Below are 27,884 nucleotides of genomic sequence, written 5' to 3'. Positions count from 1 at the left end.
AGAGTTACCTGTCTAAAAGAACACAGAGGGTGTTCTTTAATGGAAGCCTATTTTTAATGGAAGCCAACATAATCCAGGTAGAACCAGGAATTCCTCAGGGCAGCTGTTTAGGCCCCTTACTTTTTTCAATATTTACTAATGACATGCCACTGACTTTGAGTAAAGCCAGTGTGTCTTTGTATGCGGATGACTCAACACCATACACTTAAGCTACTACAGCAACTGAAATGACTGAAACACTTAACAAAGAGCTGCAGTTGGTTTCAATAAGTTAGTCCTAAATATTTCAAAAACTAAAAGCATTGTATTTGGGACAGATCATTCACTCAACTAAATATTGTAAGAAATAATGTGGAAATTGAGCAAGTTGAGGTGACTAAACTGCTTGGAGTAACCCTGGATTGTAAACTGCCATGGTCAAAACATATTGATACAACAGTAGCTAAGATAGGGAGAAATCTGTCCATATTAAAGCACTACTCTACCTTCTTAACAGCACTATCAACAAGGCAAGTCCTACAGGCTCTAGTTTTGTCGCACCTGGACTACTGTTCAGACTTGTGGTCAGGTGCCACAAAGAGGGATTTATGAAAATTGCAATTGGCTCAGAACAGGGCAGCACAGCTGGCCCTTCTATGTGCACAGAGAGCAAACATTAATAATTAATAATATGCATGTCAATCTCTAGAGGTGAGCTTGACTTCATCACTACTTGTATTTGTGAGAGGTATTGACATGTTGAAAGCACCAAGTTGTCTGTTTAAATGACTAGCATACAGCTCAGACACCCATGCATACCCCACAAGATATACCACCAGAAGTCTGTTCACAGTCCCCAAGTCCAGAACAGACTATGGGAGGCGCACAGTACTACATAGAGCCATGACTACATGGAACTCTATTCCATATCAGGTAACTGATGCAAGCAGTAGAATCAGATAAAAATACACCTTATGGAACAGCAGTGACTGTGAAGCAACACAAACATAGGCACAGAGGCATGCATACACACACATGATAACATACGCACAATACACACACATACACCTTGATTTTGTGTTGTAGATATGTGGTAGTGTAGTATGGGCCTGAGAGCACACACTTAGTATCTTGTGAGTTCTGTAATGAATGTATTGTGATGTATTTAAAATGTTAGAATTGCCTTTATACAAATTACATGTCTGAAATGTGCTGTATAAATAAAGCTTGATTTCATTTAAAACGAATGAGCAGAACAAATGCAGCATCTGTCAATTATTTACCAGTACTGTACATCATGTACGGAAAAAAAAAAAAAGGCTCATAAAACAACTCACACATGCATGAACACCTGCACATGATCATTTCTAAGTCATACAGTATGTTAGTATGTTTCAAATACAGTGTCATTAAAAACAGGTATTGGTACATTGACACTTCCATGCTTTGTCATAGATTTGAATGCAGTAGACCATGGTTGACTTGTTGCTTCTAAATTGTTTGTTTTCTGATTCAGGCATGGAGGGCCATTCTGTAGTTGGCCAAGTTGGCTGGGGCTGAGGTTTGGATGTGTCACTCACTGCTGCAGTGGCTTGACCATGTGAGCAGAACGTGCTTGCTGGTGCAAGGGTTAAAACAGCCGGACAGAGAGAGAGGGACTGAGTTAACTGTAATCTATTGCTTGACAAAGAGCTATTCATAAGAGGGTTAAACTGATTAGGGGAGAGGAGGGTTGAAGAGGGAAATTTGGGGGTAAGGGAGGGGTGGGCTGTCAGGGGCTGGCCCCAGACTTATGATTGTATTCAAATCAAAACACATCCCACAATGCACCTCTGCCTGTCTCCCTTAAACACATACGGAACGGACAAAGAAAAACAAAACGGAGGCCTCTGTAAACAGAATGATCTGTCTTCCTCCATAGGTGCCGCTATTAATTGTAGCATATGAAATTCTGTATATCCCTGTGCATTACAACATGTAATTATGCAGCAGTGGGAACCACCACTGCAACAATCACATGTCCATTCCATTTCCTCCGAACAATAGAACATTATCCCAGAGATTTAACGCTGAGAGGCTGCATGGACCACAATGAACAGCATTTGCCACACAATCACTGCATCGGAAGTGTTGACTTCCATATGTGTGACAAACCAGCTTGAATGGAATTATGTGGGTAAAATTAATAAAATTTTAACACCAGTTTGACTAAAGTAAGCATGGGAGCACAGAGTGATTTTAAACACCATGTAGTACATTACAGTATATTGTATATTAAAACCCCAGGCCATGGTTACATAAAAACTGTTGTCACGAGTACAGGCAAGCCAGTTCTCTGGCAGTGCAGTGAGCGGTGCAGCTCAGAAAGAGCTGAGTGATTTTTAACCTGCCACCCACTGGGGGAGAACTTGACTCTGGCTAATGTGAAGAGGGTGGTGCGTCTTAGAGGGGAACGCTGAACTGAACGGGTGCATTAGAGTTTCCATTATGCACCCTTCACTGCACCCCAGCCAGACCTGTCAGAATAGCAGCTCGTTGTAAGGTAGACTGAAGTCGTCATGTGATATCTGGGGGTGGAAAAACAGTGAGGAGAATAGACAGGAAAAAGGAGTAGCTAGTGTTTCTCTGTCTCTGTGCTCCATAGAGACTAGTGTATCGGAGGGCCTCAGGATATTGTGCTAATGCAGGCCAAGTGGGAGTAATGAATGTGTCTGCTGGAGTGTTGTAGGTTCACTGAGGTCAGTCAGGTCTCACTCATTGGTAGTAGTCGGTGGATTATTGATCCAAATACCTTCTATAACCTCGCCATAATCTGTCATTGTATTCCTTGTAGAATGCAGCAATGAGCCGTTTAACAATTTTCATCAATACTTGGTCATCTTTGATGAGTTTTCAGATCCCCATATTTTTCTTTCGAGTTGGGATGGATTGGAAATTGTCCACACCTTTAATTTGGAACATTATTTCAAATCATGTGGTAGTGACTCATCTGTCCATCTTAACAAAAGCAATCATTTACAGGGCACATATTTAGTTTTTATCTTATTCTAATTTGTTTTTTTATGAATGGAAGTAATTTTGCCATTTGTGACCATCCATGGCTAGACAAATAATTAAAATAAAACTGCATTTGTCACTATTGTCTGACCTCAGATTCGAATTAAAACATGCTTTTCTCTCTCTGTCTCTCTTTTATCTCTCACACTGGGTGCGTTCATAATTTCAATCTGGAGTGCCAGAGTGCACTCAGAGTGCCCGCTAACCGTAAATTCACACTGGAGCGCACACTGGACGCTCTGGCCGAGGAGCAGGGTTGATCCGAGCGTTCTGGCCTCACAACTGCAGTCAAGTACCCAAGCTAACTGGCTAATGTTGGCTAGCTTGCTAGCTACTTCCAGACACAAATGAGAGAACACCTCACTCTGACCATTTTACTTGCCCTAGCAGAGCTGGTTAGGCTGTTTGTATGTTATCCAGAGCATTATCAAGAACTGCTGCTAATAACAATTGAATTACGTTTTTTTTGCCGACGTCTACTGACACCAGCCATATTCAATGGGTGTTGAGCGTTCGTAAATTTGTCAGTTATTCTGCGCTCTGGCACACTCAGACGAGAGTGAGTAGGTAGCCAGAGTGAATTTACGAATGCACCCACTGTCTCCATTTCCTACTGCTGGATCGGTCACAAGCCATTTACCCATTATTTAAATCCAAACATGTTTTCTTCTATGTGTAATTTTTTGAATCACAGGCACAAACCCACCCCCTGTGATTGGCCCTCCCTTCTCAGTGTTTTACCCCCTTCGCTCCCCGTTTCCACAGCAACTGAATTCAAATCCAAACTCACAGCCCTGGGTATTCTTGGTTTCATCACTATGGTAATCTGAGAGAATTACGAGGGGTGGTGTGGGGGAGTTGCCTTCCCTTTGTAGTGATGGACAAGGAGGAGGGGAGCAAGAAAGTTAAGTGTTTCATAGTCAAACTAAAAATTCCCCAGTGGTGAGCCAGTTGGAACTGCACACTCAAGGTTTTGAAAATCAACTCATATGCTGTGCACCCTCATGCTTGCATGTCAGTATTTAGATTTATTTGGCCATTGGGAATTCCTTGGTTTGTGTTTGATTCTTAATCGTTCTTAGAGGTGCTGGTAATCTTAATGAATTTAAAATGTTCCTCAGCATTTCTAGCCACAAAGGGATTAGGTGTGAGATTGTGTATGAAGTGATACACATGAAAGAGTTTTTCTCCAGTGCACTGGGTGTGGAGTTAATTCCATTGCTGTTTGGGAAAAAGTCTGTATAGGAAATAGACAGCTCAGGGAGGATCCCTCACTTTGAGATAACAGCCCATGCCTGAAGTCTTTGATACACCTGTTATCATTTCAGCACACATTTCCTTTCTTTGAGTGTCACTATCAGCTCTCCTAATAACACTGACCTGGGATCAGAGGTACCTTTTTATGTAAGCACAAACTGAGAGCCGCCCAGTAATGATTGGGTCTGTGTTGAAGCAGGTCAGACAATCATTATCTCTGCAGGCATACCTTACCATTAACCAAAACAACAGCCCCTCTCTGGAATGTGGGGTTAATTGTGACTCATTCTAATCCCTTGTTAAACACAGTGTGGTGTTTCACCCTGAAGCCTCAAGGCTGTGGGTGCATTTTGCTTAATTAATCACAAGACTACCTCCGGCCACTGCTGTCTGAAGTGAAACATCCTGGACAGCTGAATAGTCACTGTTTTCCTCTGATGTTTTTTGTCAAAGTTGAAGTAAATTCAATAAATCTTTTCTGTCATTCAACACCCTGGTGAAATGACCTCAGGAGCTGAAGTACAAGATTGTGTCGTGAAAAGATTCAATGATGAGGGTGCAACTCCATCTCTATTCTCATGCTTATTCAATGAACAGACTAGGGGCTTTTTTTTCATAAAATAGGGGCTTTTTACACATTGTGTTGTCAATCATAGGATTTAGTGTACAAGGTGCCTACAGTCTTTGAACATTGAACATAGGAACATTATTCTAGATTCTGCAGGCTGTAGAATTGCATTGGTTATCTACTACAATTGCTTACTACAGAGGCTTATAAAGCCTAAGGATTTATCAGACCTCATCATATGAAGGCATTCAGTTGTACAACTGGCTAGGTATCCCCCTTTCCCTATTCCTTGTCAGAGGGTTAATTGGTTGAACTTTTTCCACCTTGAAAAATATGTATTATGTATTTGTTTCCTGTGTTTAAAAGAGAAGGGCTTCCTCCTCTGCTCATTTATAGCTCCAAACATTATTAACTTACATTTATGAGTAACTCATTGGGTACGTTTGTTTTGTTCTGAGGGGATGCATGAGGTTTCTCTGTGACTGCTCTGTTTATTTTAAAACTGCTTGGCTGTTGCCTGCTAAAAGCATGAGTTTTCCACTGCTTTACAATACACATCCTCCTATCATTTAAAACCCTGCATTTGGGGAAAAAAGAGTTCATTGAGAGACTGAATAAAAGGAGGGGGTGGGGAAAGACGGGTAACTTAGTACCCTGAAAACCAGGCTTCAGTCACCAGGCAACCAAAAGATCACGTTTCAAAGCCCGACAAGGAGTTGTAAGAAGTAGAAAGAAAAAGAGAGGGGTGGAGTGTGAGATAGAGAGATGTGTGTTTGGAAGGAGGTGGGGGGCACTTCATAAAGTGTCTTCCGCTTTCCACAGTTTCCCTCTCTGCCATATGCTCCTCCATGATAAACAAAAACAGGTGATACATTTCAATACAAATCTTCAGATTCCGGTGGAATCTGGTGACATTTTGACATTGATAAGAGCTTCTCTCTTGTGTTGGTATTGGTACCAAACTGCCTTTACCCTTTTTTATCTATTCTCTTCATCACTCTCCATATTGTAAACAACAGGAAATCTAAATATGGTAAATCTTTCTCAACTAGAATCTTGCTCTGCTTGTCAAAATTGAATCATGTGTTTGTACTTCCCTATCCCAAGGTCTCTATTTTCTCTTTAAATTACATTCTCTGTTTGCCAGTTATGTCATTCCATATATTCCATTAAGCAGACCAAAAGTCCTAAACCCTTTGGGGAATTTAAGTAATGTATAATTGATTATTTAATACTAACTCACCGAAAACTTTATGGGACAGTATAGTTGATGTCCTGAAAACCCATGAGGTTTGACTTTGCCTGTGGCCTTTTGTGACACTGGATGCCTGTGTCCTCTGCTTGGTAAGCCCACTGCCTGCGTGTGCTGACTCTGCTAGTCTGGTTGAATGTTCTGACCCTGGGGGCTCTCTGTCTCTCTCTGTGCCCAGGCCGTGTGTCTCTGACCCGGGGGGCCTCGCTGCTGGTGGAGGGGCTGAGCCTGGAGGACGAGGGCTGGTTTGAGTGTCGCATCCTGCTCCTGGACTGCACCACAGACGAGTTCCGCAACGGCACCTGGACCTTCCTCTCCATCACAGGTGCAGCTCAGTGGGTCTCTGTGGCAGTCAGAGGAACTGGACCTACAGGACAAGTCATCCTCTAACTGTTCACAACCATCAGTGTTTTCCCTTTAGAATATTCTCAACATCTTCAGCATGTCCCTCTCCTGTTTATCTTCATATGGAGTTTTTTTTCAGTGTATAAGTTGTTGTTGCAAAATGCTCAGTGTTTTACACAGTGCTCACGACACGTCTCGTCTCATCGCCACAGGGGACGTAGACACAGTGCACGTGACCTCACCAGGATAGTGGAGGCTAAAGGGAAAACAATGTTTGTGTTCAAGTGTTTCTCTTGTCCTGCATCCTTCTCTCCTTCTACTGTCACTCTCTCCTTCTCTCCTTTTCCTATTCTGTTTTCCCATTCACACACATATCAAAACACATGCCACTCCAATTTACTATCTACCTCTCATCCTTTCTTTCTTTCCATTTGTCCATCTTGTCTTATTTTCTTCCTCCCTTATGCATCAAATAGGATATCATCAGGGCAAGTATTGTGTTACATCCATGTAACGTACCTGGTTACTCAACATGTTTGGGTGATCAGAGGCCACTACTAGCTTACAGATATAGCAGTAACATAATTCATAGTTTCCCATTAGTTAACTAATTGTTACACAATAGTTAATTAACTAGCTAGATAATTGTGTTACATTTGTTTAAAGATCATCTAACTTTCCCCCTACAGCCCCACCTGTATTTATCAAGACTCCGCCTACCTTTGTGGAAGTCCTGCTAGGGGACTCCCTGACCCTCAGCTGTGGTGCCCATGGTAACCCTCGACCAACTGTTATCTGGCATAAAGATGAGGCCCCAATTGAGAATGGTGAAAACATGGTGGTATGTAGAAAAGCTTCTGTTTGCTGTTGTTGGATGAAGTTGTTGGTCATGATTCAAAGCATCTGCAATCTCTTTCTCTCTCCCTCCCTCTCTCACAGGTGCTCAATGGCACCTTATCTTTGGCCCCCGTCACCAGAGAGACATCAGGAATGTATAAATGCCATGTGTCCAACTCGGAGGGGAATCTGACCCATACTACCCAGCTGCAGGTCAAAGGTCAGTCTGACTATCTTCTAACCATCTGGGAGAGGCAGGCTTCTCATAAGCCCAATCAGCTCAGTTTGCTCACCTTAAGGGTCTCCAATGTATTAACCCCTAAAGGTTCCTACATTAGTCCTTAAAACCTTAGGTCTGGTCTAGGAGACAAACTAATTTGTTTACTAACCATTTAGTTTATGGAGTGGCTGCGGATAGGTCTTTTCTGGACCCCTCTTCCCGTCAGCTAAAGGTCCTAAAGCTTCTGCGCATGTATGGGATTCCCTACTTTACTCACAGTCTCTGCTCTACTCATAGAGAACAGGCTACTCTGATTAATGGTGGTCATTTAATAAAGTTAGATCAAAGCTGAATCAATGTTCCTAACATTAGGAACACCAGGATTCAGTACCCCTGTCTTTCTCACCACTGTATGTCTCTCATTGGAGAGGAGCCTGGAGAAAGGGAGAAAGAGCCTACACTGACCACACAAAGCATACTGTCTCCACCTAGTGTGCTTGCCTTTACCCTACACTTACATTTTTGCTACATAATTTCTGCAACTCCAAGATCTCAGGGTATTAGCAAGTACATACACTGAGTGTACAAAACATTAGGAATACCTTCCTAACATTGAGTTGCACCCCCTTTTGCCCTCAGAACAGCCTCAATTTGTATAATTATTATACGAATATATATATTCATTATAAATATATATATAAATATATATTGCCATTTAGGAATGTCTTGTTCAATGTGTTTCTATGGGCTATAGTGGTAAAGGCCAAATTCAATATTTGATCAAATCATTTATACATATTTAGTTTGATACCTAAAGGTGTCCTAAAATTCAAAATCAAATAGCTAAATTATCCATGGTAGGACCTTCTTAAAACAATTCCATATGTCAGCTTACAATATTTCACCTCTAAAAGTTGACCGCAAAAATATGTGCGTAAAATAGAGGTAAAGAAACACGTGCACAGAACATGATTCCAATCTTCAGCACTGGGCCACGTTCAGTAGCCATTGCAGATAGGAATGCCATGAATAGGGCCTACGTGATTCCTTGTTCAACATGTCAGAGAGGCATGTTTGCTCTACAACACATATTTCTCTCTGAACGTTCTAAACCATTGCGTCCTGCTGAATGCGTCCCTGGGGAAAAGGGTTCTTGGGGGCTGGGATAGGGTGGTTACCTACGGATCCACAGCCTCTGCCTTTAGTTTAACAGAAAGCCAACTTAAAGCACAAATGTTTTCTGGGAAAATAGTCTGGGTAGCCATTTGATTAGCTGTTCAGGAAACTTATGGCTTGAGCGTAGAAGCTATTTATGAGCCTCTTGGACCTATACTTGGTGCTTCGATACCTGATTTCCTGTTTGCTTATGGCGGTATAGAGCTCATTGAGGTGGTATGTAGACAGCTACGAAAAATACAAATGAAAGCTATCTTGGTAGATAGTGTGGTCTAAAGCTTATCATGAGATACTCTACCTCAGGCGAGCAAAACCTCAAGACTTTCTTAGATATCGTACACCAGCTGTTGTTTACATAAATACATAGGCTCCCATCCCATGTCTTACCAGAGGCTGCGTTTCTGTCCTGCCGATAGAGTGTATAACCCGCCAGCTGTATGTTCTTAATGTCATCGTTCAGTCACGACTCGGTGAAACATAAGATATTATAGTTTTTAATGTCCCGTTGGTAGAATAAACGTGCTTTCAGTTCGTCGCATTTATTTTCCAGCGATTGAACGTTAGCTAGCAGGACGGAAGGCATGGGAAGATTAGCCACTCGTCGCCTGATCCTCACAAGCACCCTGATCTCTTTCCGCGAAATCTGCGTTTTCTTCTCCAGCAAATAACAGGGATCTGGGCCTGGTCAAGGTGTCTGTATTAAATCCCTCCCATTCGACTCATTGAAGAACAACTCTTCGTCCAGTTTGAGGTGAGCAATCGCTGTTCTGATGTCCAGAAGCTCTTTTCGGTCATAAGAGATGGTAGCAGCAACATTATGTACAAAACAAGTTACGAACAACGCGAATAAACAAACAAAATAGCATGGTTAGTTAAGAGCCGATAAGCCTTCCCCTCCGGTGCCATTTTACTATCAGGGCCCGTATCCCCAAAGCATCTCAGAGTAGGCCCCTCCGGTGCCATTTTACTATGAGGGCCCGTATCCCCAAAGCATCTCAGAGTAGGAGTGCTGATCTAGGATCTGTCAATATAATCTTATTCATTATAATCTAAAAGGCTAAACCGATCCTAGATCAGCACTTTTACTCTGAGATGCTTTGTGGATACAGGCCCAGAGCTACTGTGACACTTCCATCTAGTGGTGTATGGTCTATAAATGCACAACCAGAGAAAAATACATGTATGCAGTAACTTAAATTCTCCCAACTTCAAAATAGGTCCTCCACTCATCATCATCGCCCCAGAGGACACCACCCTCAACATATCCCAGGATGCAGTTCTGCAGTGCCAAGCTGAGGCCTATCCCTCCAACCTCACCTATGAGTGGTGGAAACAGGGACGGAATGTCTACCATATCGAGTGAGTTGACTTTGACACATTGTAAACACACAAACTACATTAGACACACAAACTACAGTAGAAACACAAACTTCAACACAAACACACACAGGAACACAAACTACAGTAGAAACACAAACTACAACACAAACACACACAGAAACACAAACTACAGTAGAAACACAAACTACAACACAAACACACACAGAAACACAAACTACAGTAGAAACACAAACTACAACACAAACGCACAGAAACACAAACTACAGTAGAAACACAAACTACAGAAGCTACTGGAATCAGTGGTGGTCAGTGCCGTTTAAGATGACGGAGGACAAGCTTTTTTATTTTCATAAGCATGGCCTTATTTTATTACAGCATATTGGATAACATTCATATTCCATTCACCCACTTTAATGTGACAGCGATAGGTATCCAAGCCTAACCATATCATAACCGCTACGCACAGCCTACATTGTTGTCACCATATAAGCTAAAGCAACATCATCATCAACATAGCTAATAGAACAAATGCGTTAGTAAACCCTCTACAATCATGCAGTAACGTTACAGTGTATAACAATTTAGTAAGCAATTTAGCACTTACATCGGCAGGCCCCGATGGCAATAAATTAGTAAAACCAAAAGCTTACCTTGACTTGGAAGAGTTCCAGTGTTGTGTTGGATAGTTATAGGCAGCTAGCTAAAATAGCATCCTTCTGTTTGAGCAGTGTGTTTGAGTAGTCTAAACTAGCTACAGTTGTAGTCGGAAGTTTACATAGACCTTAGCCAGAAACATTTAAACTCAGTTTTTCACAATTCCTGACATTTGATCCTAGTAAAAATTCCCTGTCTTAGGTCAGTTAGGATCACCACTTTATTTTAAGAATGTGAAATGTCAGAATAAAAGTAGAGAGAATTATTTATTTCAGATTTAATTTCTTTCATCACATTCCCAGTGGGTCAGAAGTTTACATACACTCAATTAGTATTTGGTAGCATTGCCCTTTAAATTGTTTAACTTGGGTCAAATGTTTCTGGTAGCCTTCCACAAGCTTCCCACAATAAGTTGGGTGAATTTTGGCCCATTCCTCCTGACAGAGCTGGTGTAACTGAGTCAGGTTTGTAGGCCTCCTTTTTCAGTTCTGCCCACAAATGTTAACTAGGATTGAGGTCAGGGCTTTGTGATGGCCACTCCAATACATTGACGTTGTTGTTCTTAAGCCATTTTGCCACAACTTTGGAAGTATGCTTGGGGTCATTGTCCATTTGGAAGACCCATTTGCGACCAAGCTTTAACTTCCTGACTGATCTTGAGATGTTGCTTCAATATATCCACATAATTTTCCTGCCTCATGAAGCCATCTATTTTCTGAAGTGCACCAGTCCCTCCTGCAGCAAAGCACCCCCACAACATGATGCTGCCACCCCCATGCTTCACAGTTGGGATGGTGTTCTTCGGCTTGCAAGCATCCCCCTTTTTCCTCCAAACATAACGATGGTCATTATGGCCAAACAGTTCTATTTTAGTTTCATCAGACCAGAGGACATTTCTTGAAAAAAGACTATCTTTGTCCCCATGTGCAGTTGCAAACCGTAGTCTGGCTTTTTTATGGCGGTTTTGGAGCAGTGGCTTCTTTCTTGCTGAGCGGCATTTCAGGTTATGTCGATATAGGACTGGTTCCTCCAGCATCTTCACAAGGTCCTTTGCTGTTGTTCTGGGATTGATTTGCACTTTTCGCACCAAAGTATGTTCATCTCTAGGAGACAGAACATGTCTCCTTCCTGAGCGGTATGACGGCTGTGTGGTCCCATGGTGTTTATACTTGCGTACTATTGTTTGTACAGATGAACATGGTACCTTCAGGCATTTGGAAATTGCTCCCAAGACTGAACTAGACTTGTTGAGGTATACAATTTTTCTTTCTGAGGTCCTGGCTGATTTCTTTTGATTTTCACATGATGTCAAGCAAAGAGGCACTGAGTTTGAAGGTCGGCCTTGAAATACATCCACAGGTACACCTCCAATTGACTCAAATGATGTCAATTAGCCTATCAGAAGCTTCTAAAGCCATGACATCATTTTCTGGAATTTTCCAAGCTGTTTAAAGGCACAGTCAACACTTAGAGTATGTAAACTTCTGACCCACTGGAATTGTGATACAGTGAATTCTAAGTGAAATAATCTGTCTGTAAATAATTGTTGGAAAAATGACTTGTGTCATGCACAAAGTAGATGTCGTAACCGACTTGCCAAAACTATAGTTTGTTATCAAGAAATTTGTGGAGTGGTTGAAAGACAAGTTTTAATGACCTAAGTGTATGTACACTTCCGACTTCAACTGTAGCTGCATTTGCTAGCTAAGTAAGTGAAACTGAAAGCTAAAAAAAAAAAATGAAATCTGTCTCTCTATCTCTTTCTTGCTTCTTTATTTTTGGAATAAATTAATTTGTTCAAAACTGTTCAACTATTGTCTTTCTCTCTCTTTGATTCAACTAATCACCACATTTTATGCACTGCAGTGCTAGCTAGCTGTAGCTAATGCTTTCTGTACTAGATGCATTTTCTGATCCTTTGATTGGGTGGACAATATGCCAGTTCATGCTGCAAGAGCTCTGATAGGATGGAGGATGTCCTCCGCAAGATATAATTACTGTGTATGTCTATGGAATGGGGTGAGAACCACGAGCCTCCTAGGTTTTGTATTGAAGTCAATGTACCCAGAGGAGGACAGAAGCTAGCTGTCCTCCGACTACACCATGGTGGTCGCTACTGTAACGATGTGCGCTGAGAGTCGGGAAGCAAGTTCAGGGAGTGAGTGTTATAATAATAAATAAATAAACACAACATAATACAAAACATGAACAATGCACAGCCATAAAACTGAAACAGAAACAATTATGCCTGGGGAAGGAACGAAGGGGAGTGACATATATAGGGCAGGTAATCAAGGAGATGATTGAGTCCAGGTGAGTGTCATATTGCGCTAGTGCGCTTGGCGATGGGGACAGGTGTGCGCCTCAACAAGCAGCCTGGTGACCTAGAGGCCAGAGAGGGAGCAAACATGACAGTACCCCCTACCCGACACGTGGCTCCAGCCGCAGGACGCTGACCAAGATGACGATCCCGGGATCAGGAGCGGACTGGTCACCTCTGCTAAGGCGCGGGAACCTGTCGAACCAGCTGAGGAGTGTGAGCCTGATGAGCCAGCTGAGACCTCCCCGGTTGCCTCGGTCCTGACACCCGGACCCGACATCACCTCCAACACAAAAACAAAAAAACTCCCTGATGCTTCCCTTTGGTGAGGTGTCATTCTGTATGATGTTTGTGTCGTGTTCTTGGTTTTGATGTTTTATTAAAACGTTTCACCTGCACTTGCTTCCGACTCACCGTCTCATTATTACAGCTACCCTACAGAGTGCTGTAGAGGCTACTGTAAACCTTCATTGCAAAACAGTGTATTTTAATAAAGTATTTAATGACATTTCAATATATTTAGTATAGCTTTATCGAAAACGGATGGTCCTCCTCTTCCTTCTCTGAGGAGCCTCCACTGACTGGGATATGTGAGAAGCATACTGTCTTATGATGTGTATCTATGTTTCCAAGCCCATTGCATTGATTCTATGTAATCTCACAAAGCGTTTGCCTCTATAATACAAGTTAATTCGATTGTTAGTGAGTCAATTATATACCAGTAGTAGCATTGTGACCACAGGTAATTCTTAGACAATGGAGCATATTGCAACTAAGAAGACACTCAAGGCCAGGTTGTGATGTGTGTGTGTTTTGTTCTCAGCTATCTCAAGACCCGTGTGAAGATCTTAGTGGACGGCACACTCCTCATCCCTAGTCTTGTCCCAGAGGACACTGGGATTTACACCTGTACACCAACCAATGGGCTGATGACCCCACCCTCTGCCTCAGCACACCTCAAAGTCAAACGTAAGAATTGTGGTTGACTATGGCTACTGTATGCATGTCTTGATTTCCTGGCCTGTGTGTTATATTCCATCTCTGGGAGAGTGACTTACTGTATATATATTTCCTTTGTCTCTCTTAGACCCTGCTCGGGTGGGCCGGATGCCCAGGGAAACGTATCTACCTACGGGCATGAGGGGAGTCATCTCCTGCCCAGTCCAGGCTGAGCCCCCCATGCTCTTTGTCAACTGGACCAAAGATGGGAACAATTTAAACCTTGACAATGTAGGTATTCACACTGGGAAACATGAATCCTAATACATATAATATATGTCATTGATCTATGTTGTATTTCATGTTTGTTTTCTCCTTCTGTCTATGTCTGCTCAGGTCCCTGGCTGGAAGGTGAACTCTGAGGGCTCAGTGTTTATAGCCACAGCCAATGACGATGCAGTGGGAATGTACACCTGTACTGCCTATAACAGCTATGGAACCATGGGCCAGTCTGAACCCACTAAGGTTATCCTGCAGGTAAGGCTGGTCTCCAGGCCTCTGTTCTCTGGTCATAGAAAACCCTGCTGCCTGTGGGTCTGGGATGGACTTAAAACTGTCTTTCCCTCCGCAGGATCCGCCCTCATTCTCTGTGTCCCCTCGTGCTGAGTACCTGCAGGAGGTGGGCCGGGAGCTAGTCATCCCATGTGAGGCAGATGGAGACCCCTCTCCCAATATCACCTGGAGCAAGGTGAGGTGTCCCTAATAGATACAGCTGATGGAATCCCAGAGAGCATAGCCCTCTCTCTCTGTCTGTTTACGCTCATCTCTGTTGTTGCTCTCTCAACTCATAGGTTGGTCCCACTCCTCGCTCCACATACACTGTGCTGTCCAATGGCTCCCTCCTCCTGAAGCCTCTCAGGAAAGACCACCAGGGGGGCTGGGAGTGCCTTGCCACCAACCGCGTGGCCACTGTCAACACTGGCACTGTGGTCTTGGTTCTGGGTGAGTTGACCTCTGCATGGAGTAACATGGCTAGACATGCCATTCTGTAGTACATTGGTAAAAAGGGTATACCGTTCCACTGGTGTATGCCAAATTGCCCTCCTCATCTTCCCCCCCAGGCACCAGCCCTCATGCTGCCTCATTCGTGTCAGTAAGCACCGAGATGAACCAAGCCAATGTGTCCTGGGAACCTGGATTTGATGGAGGATACACCCAGAAGTTTACTATCTGGTTAGTAACTAATCTCAATGTTTATTCGAATGACACTGGCCATTCTCTTCTTTGTTATGGTTCTTAAATCTCTGAGTCTCTCCCTCTTGGACCCAGGGTTAAGCAGGCTTCCAGAGGGAAACATGAGTGGGCATCTCTCCCAGTGCCCACGTCCAAGTCCCACCTTTTGGTGACAGGGCTGCTGGCTGGCACCAGCTACCAGTTCAGTGTCCTTCCTCAGAACAAACTGGGCTCTGGGCCCTTCAGTGAAATCACCTCTGTCAGGACGCAGGGTCAGTACAAGTTTTAACTGACAAAGCACTCTTTCATTTATCTGTATTGGACACTGATCTACATTTTTTTTGTATGTACAAGTCTGATCTTATCCTGTCTCTCCTCCACAGCCCTACCAACAGATCCACCGACAGTGGTCACCACTCTACCAACTATCGACCCTCCCTCGTTCCTGTCAGCCAATCAGACGGTGCTTGGGATTGTTCTACAGTGGTATGCTCCTGAGTCTCAGGCCACATCCCTCACTGGGTATGTCCTCCAGGCTCGGAGGAACAGAGGCCAATGGGTCATTCTCAACAGCGCTGTGAAGGCCAACCAGAGTGAACTACTCGTACAAGGATTACTGAGGGTGAGAGGCAATTATAATTGTGGACCTTGGCAAAATGAATGAAGACACTAACTATTAGATAAATGAGGTGCAATGAAAAGTACTTTAAAGTACATTAACTGTAATCTGAAGACGATGACTTGCAAGCTTTAATGTTTTTTCAGATACAGTGCCTTGCAAAAGTATTCACCCCCCCATGGCGTTTTTCCTATTTTGTTTCATTACAACCTGTAATGTAAATTGATTTTATTTGGATTTCATGTAATGGACATACACAGTACAGATCAGGGTTAGGTTATAAAAAATATCCAAAACTTTGAACATCCCACGGAGCACCATTAAATCCATTATTAAAAAATGGAAAGAATATGGCACCACAATAAACCTGCCAAGAGAGGGCCACGCACCAAAACTCACGGACCAGGCAAGGAGGGCATTAATCAGAGAGGCAACAAAGAGATTAAAGATAACCCTGAAGGAGCTGCAAAGCTCCACAGCTGAGATTGGAGTATCTGTCCGTAGAACCACTTTAAGCATCTGTCCGTAGAACCACACTCCACAGAGCTGGGCTTTATGGAAGAGTGGCCAGAAAAAAGTGATTGCTTAAAGAAAAAAATAAGCAAACACATTTGGTGTGGGAGACTCCCCAAACATATGGAAGAAGGTACTCTGGTCAGATGAGACCAAAATTGAGCTCTTTGGCCATCAAGGAAAATACTATGTCGGGGGCGCAAACCCAACACCTCTCATCACCCTGAGAACACCATCCCCACAGTGAAGCATGGTGGTGGCAGCATCATGCTGTGGGGATGTTTTTAATCGTCAGGGACTGGGAAACGGGTCAGAATTAAAGGAATACTGGGAATTTCTTGAGGGAAACATGTTTCAGTCTTCCAGATATTTGAGACTGGGGCGGAGGTTCACCTTCCTGCAGGACAATGACCCTAAGCATACTGCTAAAGCAACACTCGAATGGTTTAAGGGGAAACGTTTAAATGTCTTGGAATTGCCTAGTCAAAGCCCAGATCTCAATCCAATCTGTGGTATGACTTAAAGATTGCTGTACACCAGCAGAACCCATCCAACTTTTAATTCCAGGTTGTAAGGCAACAAAATAGGAAAAATACCAAAGGGGGTGAATACTTTCGCAAGCCACTGTATGTTGCCCAGAATTCTGTTTATTGAACACGTGTCCTTCTCCCCTCTCAGGACTGCATTTATGATCTGAGATTGGTGTCTCGCAGTAACAAGCTACTGAGTGAGCCCAGTGAGTCTGTCAATGTGAACACCACAGGTTAGTTTCATTACTGTACAGCCAGCTCTGATCAACTGTATTATAGAAACACTGGTTATGTTATAAAGCTAAGACTATCATGACACAAGGCAAGACCTAGATGCAGACACAGGAAGCAGATGGTTGGAGTCTTACAATATTTAGTAAATCAATAGGGTAAGGCAAGAGAATGGTCATGGATAGGCAAAAGGGTCAAAACCAGTTCAGAGTCCAAAAGGTACCAAAGGGCAGGCAGAATCAAGGTCAGGGCAGGCAAGATGATCAGGCAAGATGATCAGGCAGGGGTCAAAACCGGGAAGACTATCAAAAAGAGAATCGCACAAGGAGAACGGGGAAAAACATGCTGGTTGACTTGACTAACATACAAGACAAACTGGCACAGAGAGACAGGAAACACAGGGATAAATACACTGGGGAAAATAAGCGACACCTGGAGGGGGTGGAGACAATCACAGAAACAGGTAAAACAGATCAGGGCGTGACAAAGACTAAACAGCCCTAAACATTATGTAACAGTTATATCAATTGTGCTTGGTGATAGTCATGACTCTTGACAGTTGTCATTATGTTGATACATGTATTACGCTGATTGTTAGCCAAAAGCATGGCTGTCTCTACGGTGTTGTTAGTGCATTACTAACACACTGTGCCTGGTGTGGTTGCAGGCATGGAGATGTACCCTGTCTGGCCAGGCTTCCTGGAGTTTGTCCCTGAGCCTTTATTGGCTGGTGTGTTGGGTGGAGTGTGCTTCCTGTTCCTGGCAATCATCCTCTCCTTGGTGACAGTCTGTGTTATGAGTCACAGAAGAGCCCATCAGCGCAGGAAGAGGAGAGATGGTAAAGACTGCTTTATCCTAACATTTCCCTGATATTAAAAGAGAAAGAATTTCAAGCGTTCTATCCATTGAAGTGTTTTATGAGAGGTTATCTTTAAATGGGCAATCTGTAGTTGAAACAATAACAAAGGAATGGAAAGCTGAAAGATGGGCCTGGAGAAATGTTACCACTCATAGAAATAGCTATTGATGCAATGTACTGACCATCCAAGATATCAAAATGATAGTTTTAAGCATATTGTCAGGGTTTCCCATGTTAACAAACATTGGAGTAAAACAAGCTTTTATTTTGGATTCTGATTGAGTTGAGCTGAGCTCATGAGGCATACATGTACAGTACCAGTCAAAAGTTTGGACATACCGACTCATTCAAGGGTTTTTCTTTATTTTTTACTTGTTTCTACATTATAAAATAATAGTGAAGACATCAAACCTATGAAATAACACATATCGAATCATGTAGAAACCAAAAAAAGTGTTAAACAAATCAAAATATATTTTAGATTTAGATTCTTCAAAGTACATGTCTTGATGATAACTTTACACACGCTTGGCATTCTCTCAACCAGCTTCACCTGGAATGCTTTCCCAACAGTCTTGAAGGAGTTCCCACATATGCTGAGCACTTGTTGCCTGCTTTTCCTTCACTCTGCAGTTCAACTCATCCAAAACCATCTCAATTGGGTTGAGGTCAGGTGATTGTGGAGGCCAGGTGATCTGATGAGGCATTTCATCACTCTCCTTCTTGGTCAAATAGCCCTTATCCTGTTGACGGGTTAGGGTTCCCTTTTGGGAACGACCCCTCCCCCGTTCAGCTGGAACGTGGCACATGGAACGCAAAAATATTCTTAGAAATATTTAACCTCCACACATTAACAAGTCCAATAGCTTAAATGAAAGATAAACACCTTGTTCATCTAGCCAGCAAGTCAGATTTCTAAAATGTTTTACGGCAAAAACATAGCACATATTTTTGTCAAACCACCACCAAAGACACAGCTAATTTGAATAGCCACGTTGAACAAAATATGCAATCAATAACCGCAGGATTAAAAGAAAAATAATTCACTAACCTTTTGAAAATCTTCATCAGATGACAGTAATAGGACATGTTATACAGTACATTTATGTTTTTTCAATAATATGCAATTTATATCCATAAATCTCTGTTTACAATGACGCCATGTTCAAAAAATGCTACTCAAATGTCCGGAGAAATGATGATAGCCCCGGCAGATAACGTCAACCAATACACATCATAAACTTTGACTAAATATACATGTTCTACATATAGTTAGAAAGGTACACTTCTTCTTAATGCAACCGCTGTGTTACATTTATTTTTAACGTTACAGAATTCGTTCACTAGGCTATAATATGAGACGGCGCTCATAGATTAGCAATATGACTCCGCTATCTTGGAGTCCACAGAAACCCAAAATTAACACATAAATATTCCCTTACCTTTGATGTTCTTCGATCAGAAGACGTGGAAGGAGTTATACTTACCAAAAACTGCGTTTGCTTTTCAAGTCTGTGTCTTTAGGTTATCAAACACGACAAATTCTGGTTGAAATGCAGCCAAAATTCTAGTGGATGCGCATCTAAACTTCAAAGTTACATATTATATGTCGACTAAACTGGTCAAACTAAGTGCAGAATCAAACTTTAGCATGTTCTAAACATGCAAAACAATCCTTAGCTCGAACAGACAAACCTACATCGTTTGGTCAATCCTGGAAGAAAGAGAGCTCCGGACCCGACGCGCGCATGAAAGTACATGTATTTTCGCGTGACCCGGAGGTTTCAGCCCGCCACAATGAGAGGCCCCACTGAAAGGGGACATCGCGCTGAAGAGATAGGAACTGTTCCCAGATCCGTAGCTGGTTGGGAAGGGTGGGGGCGATGACGTCAAAGTTGGGCCAACTTTCATGATGACAAGAGAGAGTTTGGGAGAATGGCTGCCCTGAGAGTTCTGCTTTACATACAGACATAATTTGAACGGTTTTAGAAGCTTTAGAGTGTTTTCTATTCAATAATAATTATTATATGCATATATTACCAATTTTTGACAGATTTTTTTTCTGTTTACTATGGGCACGCAATTCCTCCAAAGGGGGCAGTAGTCAGCCCTATCTTTCAGCCTGGAGGTTTGTTGGGTCATTGTCCTGTTGAAAAACAAATGATAGTCCCACTAAGCGCAAACCAGAAGGGATGGCGTATCGCTGCAGAATGCTGTGGTAGCCATGCTGGTTAAGTGTGCCTTGAATTCCAAATAAATCACAGACAGTGTCACCAGCAAAGCACCCCCACACCATCACACCTCCTCCATGCTTCATGGTGGGATCCACACATTCAGAGATCATCCGTTCACCTACTCTGCGTCTCACAAAGACACGGCGGTTGGAACCAAAAATATCAAATTTCGACTCATCAGACCAAAGGACAGATTTCCACCAGTCTAATGTCCATTGCTGGTGTTTCTTGGACCAAACAAGTAATTTCTTCTTATTGGTGTCCTTTAGTAGTGGTTTCTTTTCAGCAATTCAACCATGAAGGCCTGATTCACCCACTCTCCGCTGAACAGTTGATGTTGAGATGTGTCTGTTACTTGAACTCTGTAAAGCATTTATTTGAGCTTCAATTTCTGAGGCTGCTAACTCTAATGAACTTATCCTCTGCAGCACAGGGAACTCTGGGTCTTCCTTTCCTGTGGCGGTCCTCATGAGTGCCAGTTCCATCTTCGCGCTTGATGTTTTTTTGCGACTGCACTTGAAGAACCTTTCAAAGTTTTTGAAGTTTTACGTATTGGCTGACCTTCATGTTTCTATTTTCTTATTTGAGCTGTTCTTGCCATAATATGGACTTGGCCTTTTACCAAATAGGGCGATCTTCTGTATACCATCCCTACCTTGTCACAATACAACTAATTGGCTCAAACACACTAAGGAAAGAAATTCCACAAATTAACTTTAAATAAGGCACACCTGTTAATTGAATTGTATTCCAGTTGAGTACCTCATGAAGCTGGTTGAAATAATGCCAAGAGTGTGCAAAGCTGTCATCAAGGCAAAGGGTGGCTACTTTGAAGAATCTCAAATATAAACATATATTTTGATTTTTGTAACACTTTTTTGATTACTACATGATATGTGTTATTTCATAGTTTTGATGTCTTCACTATTATTCTTCAATGTGGAAAATAGTTTTAAAAAATAACCCTTTTATGAGTAGGTGTGTCCAAACTTTTGACTGGTACTGTGTATAAGTTATATTCTTCAAGAATCAATGTGTATATATCATTAATTTATGTCCAAAAACAGATGGAGCAACTAAAGTATTTTCAAAGCCTATTAAGCTGGATTTCCAAAGCCTTGAGAGCTGGTCCAAAGCCTGGTTCCTTTTCATGTAATTGCATGTTAATCTATTTCAGTTGACAGCATTTTTGTTTATTTTATATGTGCCATTGTTTGACCTTTTCTCCCTCCTCCAGATCTCCCCTCTGCTTTCCAGAAGAGTCCTTCTCCAGAGTAAGTGCCCATCCATACCAGCATATTTCCCTCATTGCATTGGCTGTATTCTAACCAACCCATTTTCCATTCTTATGTGCCCTTTTTTAAGAATCATTGCATATTAATGTGTGTTTATCTGCTTCTCATAACAATAAGCATAGCAATTTGTAGCCACTGAATGCATCCTTACATATTGTTCTTTTAAGCTTGAGACAATAATGTAATATTGCAATATCCTGTCTTATTCTGTTCAACTGAACTCATCACTTCTCCTATGACTCTTCTCTCTTCCTCAGAGCTCGCTCGCCTTCCGACAGCCCTGACAGCGTTCTGAAGATAAAGCTGTGTCCTCCCCTGTCTTTCTTCCCCAACTCCTCATCTTCCCAGTCTGACCGTTCCTCCTTTGATAAAGGCAGCCGTGGAGAGTACCAGGACCAGCGTAGTCAGCTCCTGTCCAGCTCCTCTCCCCCACCCCACTACACCATCTTTGAGAGCCACCTGGGGGGTAATGCCCCCTCACCCTCTGCGCTGGAGTCCATCTCAAGAGGCCCAGATGGACGTTTCATTGTCCAGCCCCTGCTAGAGGGGTCTACTCTTTCCAACATGAAGAAAAACGTGAAAACAGTCTTCCTACAAACCAAAACCAATGGGGGAGATAGCGGCACAGGGAGCAATCAGACATCTTTCAAAGACTCTCCAAAGTCCAGCAGTCTGAGCTCTGAGAGGGGAGAGAGAAAGGACTCCTACCTTACAGTGGAAGTTACAGACCTTAGCAAGCCCCCTGCTTCCCCGGGTAGAGTGAGGGCCATGGCCAGGAACTTCTCCCGTCACGGCTGCTTCTACTCTGATGACGAGCAGGGCATCTCAGAGGCTCTGCTGGAGAGAGACAGCTTCTACTCCGACAGCAGTGAGAAGAGAGCCTGTGACTCCCTGAAAAGATACCATGCTGGGCACCCAGAGGACATCTTCCCCAGCCTGGGCAGGAGAGCCAGACAGCTGGAGAGGGACAGGCATCACCAAGCAGGCTACCATACCATGGGGAGAGAGAGCCAGCTGACCAACGCCAGCACACTGGTCTCACAGATTGATACAAGTGAACAAGAGCGGGATAACCTCAGCAAGTGTCTGCAGTTGGCCAAAGAGAGGGAGGAGATGGAGAGGGAGCTGGAGATCTATACCGCCAGCCAGAGGGCAAGGGAGCGGGAGAAAGAGGAAAGGCAGCCTGAAAAGGCAGAAAGCCCTAACAGGGAACTGGATAGTTCAGGGGCTGAGGATACTATATGGAAGCCACAAGACATTACCTTACGTCCCAAAGCCCACAGAGCTTCCGGGCAGACCCATCAGCTGTTGGACAATAGGAGGGCCTGCTACTTTGGGAACACGAGCAGCCCAATGGCCCGGCTCCCTTCCTCTTACATCCAATGGGATATCAGCCCAGTCACCTCTATCAACAGCCTTATCCCAGTGCATAGCCCCTTAGAAAGCACGACACCAAGGGTCCAACATCCTCACCAAAGTCACATTGGGTCGGCCATGAAGGACTTGCTACCTGAAGACTGCTCATGCTCCCCAGCCACTCAATGCACCACTCTATCTCTGCTCTCCCCTACATCAGAAAGCCCACCTATTGGTCAAGGAACAGCCAGAAGCAGAGCCAGGTCGAGGAATCCTGACAGAACTGTAGAAAGAGAACAGGACACGTATCATAGAAGCTCTATGGTTGAGGAAGGCTGGAGGGAAAAGAAGCAACCAGGGGGAGGTGCCTTAAAACTAAGATCGTCCTTTGCTTATGGTACACAGCATCTGGAGCCAGCAGCTGAAAGTGTCAGATCTGTTTCAGCAGATCGAGTAAGGGCCACAAGTCCTGTTCAGCCTTACCCAGGCACTGCATCATATAGTCTGTCTGGGAAAACAGAGACAATAGATGGCCTTAGGGAGAGAGTAAATCAGAGTCCTTCTAGTTATTCTACTTTACCCTATGAGCTCCACAAAGCAGGGGCCAAAGGGAAAGTGATAGATGATAAGATTGGGAATGACCCTCAGAGTTCACTGTTATACCCTGAGCAGGAGAGAGAGTGTGTCAGGACACACTCCAGAAGGAGTGATAGGGCGCTTTTTAGTGACAGCCCCAGTCACATTTCCCACTTAACTCTTCTGGAAGAGTGTGATAGTGACCAGTCCCAGTTCTCTGTTGCCAGAGTCTCAGAGTCTTTCAAGAACAAGCAGACAAACCAGGCTCCCAAAATGTCGCCACTGCAGACAAGTGCAATTCTGGAGTATTTGAGCCTCCCGGGTTTCATTGAGATGAGTGTGGATGACTCTGGGGATGAATCTGAACTCACAGTCACTACTTGCCAAAGCGTAGAGCCACAGACAGAGACTTCTCTGGAAGGTAAGCCAGACGTGGTTCCAAAAGACTGGGCAGTTCATGTGCAGGAGAACCTTGAGACAAGTTCATGCCAAAAAAAAGTTTCTTTTTTAGAAAACAGACACTCTGTTGGTCAAGCAGGAACTTCAGAAGCAGTTGAGAAGCCTGCCTACAGATACTCTCTGCAAGTGGAAGCAAGAGATTCAAGCCACAAAGCTGGGATTCCAGACTGGTCAAAAAAACAATCACCTGGTTCAGAACTCACAGGGAGTTATCATCACAACCATGAGCAGTCACAACCACTGATTAGTCAAAAGACTACAGCCTCAGAGAGACAACTATCGAGAAGGGGTTTAAGTCCAGTCAAGACGTTGGTTAGTGCAGATAAAAGCATGGCAGACGTTGTGTCAAAACACCCTGACACTAAACCAGAGTCATATTCAGAACAAGCCCAAAGACTTCATTCTCAGGGCAACAGGACTAATAAAATAGCCTCTAAGATCCATCAACCCTGTGCACCATTCATGAAGAAATCTCTGAGCATCGGCCCCTGCAGAACACTCTCAGGCATGGGACAGCCTCGCCCATTTCTGAAGAAGTCCATCAGCTTAGGGTCACAGAAATGGGAGCATTTTGAAAGCCCAAGGACTTATGTCTCAGAGAAATGTTACTGGGATAAGTTCCCAAACTCAGACGTCCAGGTCAAGTCCTATAGTTTAGGACGCACCCCTGCATCCTCCTTCTCCAGGCCAGGCCCCTTGTGGCAAGAAGGTGTCCCTTTTAGACGGCCGAGTGTAAGCAGCTTGGAAAGGGCTAGGTATGCTGAAAGATCCCTGGAGAGGCCTCGGTATGACATATCCCTATCCAGTTCTTCCTATACCTACCTAAGCTCCTCCATGTACCCACCAAGTCAACCCCCTGGCTCTGCTAGACGAGACCTATCTGATCTGCGTAGACAGGCCAGTGCTTATCCTGATGCATCCAGGTCACCTACCACATATCAGGATGCCCTGAGGTCTGTACAGCACATATACGTCCCTATGGATTTCTCAATACCCCAGTACCCACCCAGACCAGACAAGTACCCACCCAGACCAGGCATGAGGGGGGACTACCCCAGACCGATAGAGTCCAAGAGGGGCCCACCGAGGCCCAACCTGCCCCGGATGTATAGCTGGCCCTCACCCTACCATGGTGGCCCTTTCCCACCCAGAGATGTAGACAGTCATAGACAAGCAGAGAGAGGGATGGGTAAGGGGGCGGGGGCAGAGGTGGAGATGAGAGATAACAGGGAAGGAGGGAGGGCCAGTTATGCCAGTCAGAGCAGTGGGAGAGGTAGCGTTGGCCTCCTTCGCCAGTCCCTCTCTATCACTCCCACCCTTCTCAGCTCCCCAGAGACAACCGAGGAAAGTGAGACACAGAGACACAGAGCCGAGATGGATCTACTTGAGCGGAGAAAGAAAAGGTGAAACTACCGCACCAGTCCAACATCACACAGATTTCTTCACAGCCCAAAAAATGTTGGATATTGCATATATGTTATTGATATACTGTTAAACTATTGCTATTGTCCTGTGTATGTCTGACTGACCACTTGTTTTGTGTGTCTGTCAATAGAAGGAACACATCAGTTGATGAGAGTTATGAGTGGGATTCTACTGATGTCTGTGTGGACTCGGAAGTCCTGGAGGCCATGAAGCCACAGGCAGTGGTAAGACGGGGCAGGGGGGAGGGCAGGCATGATCGACCCCGTTCTGCGGCTGGCCTCCAGGACCGCCACAGGAATGGTAAGGGAACAGTATGTTATTATTCACCACACTGAATGTATCATATCATGTGTGAATTCATTTGTGCCTTTTGTTGTGGTTGTGGTGATGTGAGTTGTACCCATGACTCTCCCATTCCATGCTGTTCCTCTCCCTCCCGCCCCTCAGTCAGTTCACCAGTTTCCAACCCACCTCGCTGCCAATACAGTCGCTCCCTAAGTGAGGCGCGCTTCAACGCACTCCGCCTGGAGTACCAGGAGTACAGGCGCGCTCAGGGATCCTCCTGCACCAGTGATCCCTGCCTCCCCCCTGACACAGACTCCAACTCAGCACTCATCTAACCGCCTGCCCACCTTGGTCCGTTCCTCTCTGCCTGCTACTGCTACCCTCTCACCTTCTCTTTGACTTCTCACTGCCTGCCTTTGTCCCTAACAGTTTTCATCCCTCTCTGTTGTGAAATTGTACATTCACTTTTTCCTTTAATTTTACAACGCTGTCTTTTTAAGCAATGCACAATTTCACAACAGATGGATGAAAATTGTCAGGGACAACAGCAGGCAGTACTTGCTAATGGAATGACTATCTTGCAGTATTTTGATGTATTGTTTGTCCTGGGAATGTATTTAACAGTGTGCTGTATTCTATCATGTTGTGTTTCAGATATTTCAAAGAAAGGAAGCAAATAGTTTCTCAGATCCACATACTACAGCACTGTGGTCCTCGATAAATGCTGGATATCTTTATTGAAGCTTCATGATACCTCATTTTTTATATGTACAAAATCCATATCCTCAACAGTTCAACTGGATCTTCTGTGGACAGAACAATGCCAACTGACAGACCGGATATGCTGCTTGATCATATGGTGCACATTGTACACACCAATTGCCACAGATATTGATACTTGTGTTGTGTGTCATCATTATTGACACAGAATAATACTTTGATCTATTTGAAGCCTATTATGAGATGCTGGATATTTATATTTCTTGTGTTTTGTGTAATCAACACAAACACTATTTTGCATTTAGAGTCACCAATCCCCAAGGGAAATGGATTGTGCTTTGAGTGAGCGAGGCTTCATATTTGTATTGCATTGTTACAGTAGGTAGAAAAACTTTTTTTTAAATTACTTTCCCAATTACAATCTTGTCACAGGTGAATCTCCCTCATTTATGTGTTTGTAATCATCCTCAGTTTTCTCTGCAGAGTATTTCAGACTAACAGGAAAGTGTTGAGTGATTGCTTGTAAGAGTTAACAGTGTAAATGTGTACTGTAGCCATAGACAATTAAACCTTATATTTTTGGTACCATTCAAAAACTCAACATCCTAATACTCGATCATATGAAAAAGAATTCATGCTGACATTTCTTGACTTGAATTTAAAAACATCTTTTGTTGTTCATGACAGGGAAAGGTTGTGTATCATCTTTGCTTTACCTTTGTCAAAAATAAGGTAGTTCACTGTTCACAAATATGGTTAAACATATTCCCAAATTAAGCATATATTAAATTATTAGAGATCAAGAATAACAATATGGTTTGAGATTAAGTACTATATATATTTTAATCATTATTTTCATCTTTTGTACTACAAGCATAATTAGCATTATTGTATATTTATTAACATGGGTTTTGATATGCAACAATGTTTACATGCAAATTCACATCATTGATGTGAAAACCACACTGTGAATATACTCAGTTAAGATTAATTATATGTTGGAATAAGAAGTCTCCATTTATTGTTGTACATTTTATGCATAAAAATGTGTCCTGACTTTTGTTATGTAATGACAAAACTGTACTTTATACTGGAACTGTTTTACAGTAACCAAAAAAGGAAAATAAAAAAATAATTGAGGCCTGTACTATACATAAGGAGCGGCTGTAAATCTGTACATTTGGAGCACATCTTCATTTTTTAAAATACATTTTTTAATGTTTTGTTCCAACTGGGTTTAAAAAAATATATCTGCACATTTGGTTGTTCTTAATGTCATTTTTTATGTTTGTATTGAATAAATGGTTTTATTCTGAATGCACCAGAATGTGACATTATTTGACATCGAAGTATTGAACAGGGTCCTGAACTATCCAGTTTACACTCATGTTCATTTTATTGGTCACGGCCGCACGCCCGACTAGCATCACCACCCTGGATGGTTCCGACCTAGAATACGTGGACATCTATAAGTACCTAGGTGTCTGGCTAGACTGTAAACTCTCCTTCCAGACTCATATCAAACATCTCCAATCTAAAATCAAATCTAGAGTCGGCTTTCTATTCCGCGACAAAGCCTCCTTCACTCACGCCGCCAAACTTAC

General features: G+C 43.2%; 1 protein-coding gene across 2 annotated transcripts in view; it reads left to right on the top strand.

Annotated features, from left to right (window-relative positions):
• Positions 1–27,601, top strand: part of igsf9b (immunoglobulin superfamily, member 9b) — a 51,761-nt gene extending 24,160 nt beyond the window's left edge. The window contains exons 4-22 of one of the 2 annotated variants that reach the window (XM_024417462.2): positions 6,292–6,438; positions 7,148–7,299; positions 7,398–7,515; positions 9,909–10,050; positions 13,830–13,975; positions 14,094–14,236; positions 14,342–14,482; positions 14,577–14,693; positions 14,797–14,947; positions 15,067–15,178; positions 15,275–15,450; positions 15,562–15,800; positions 16,989–17,073; positions 17,739–17,909; positions 21,402–21,438; positions 21,717–25,253; positions 25,406–25,575; positions 25,723–25,911; positions 26,215–27,601. In XM_024417462.2, the coding sequence (XP_024273230.1) occupies positions 6,292–6,438; positions 7,148–7,299; positions 7,398–7,515; positions 9,909–10,050; positions 13,830–13,975; positions 14,094–14,236; positions 14,342–14,482; positions 14,577–14,693; positions 14,797–14,947; positions 15,067–15,178; positions 15,275–15,450; positions 15,562–15,800; positions 16,989–17,073; positions 17,739–17,909; positions 21,402–21,438; positions 21,717–25,253; positions 25,406–25,575; positions 25,723–25,895 (5,957 nt within the window). In that variant the 3' untranslated portion in view covers positions 25,896–25,911; positions 26,215–27,601. The remainder of the gene's footprint in view (positions 1–6,291; positions 6,439–7,147; positions 7,300–7,397; positions 7,516–9,908; positions 10,051–13,829; positions 13,976–14,093; positions 14,237–14,341; positions 14,483–14,576; positions 14,694–14,796; positions 14,948–15,066; positions 15,179–15,274; positions 15,451–15,561; positions 15,801–16,988; positions 17,074–17,738; positions 17,910–21,401; positions 21,439–21,716; positions 25,254–25,405; positions 25,576–25,722; positions 25,912–26,214) is intronic. The other variant, XM_024417463.2, reaches the window with a different exon arrangement.
• The last annotated feature ends 283 nt before the right edge of the window (positions 27,602–27,884 follow it).

The sequence above is a fragment of the Oncorhynchus tshawytscha genome, linkage group LG04 (assembly GCF_018296145.1).
Source record: "Oncorhynchus tshawytscha isolate Ot180627B linkage group LG04, Otsh_v2.0, whole genome shotgun sequence".
Taxonomy (NCBI): Eukaryota; Metazoa; Chordata; class Actinopteri; order Salmoniformes; family Salmonidae; genus Oncorhynchus; species Oncorhynchus tshawytscha.
This window is presented reverse-complemented; position numbering and strand designations above follow the sequence as displayed.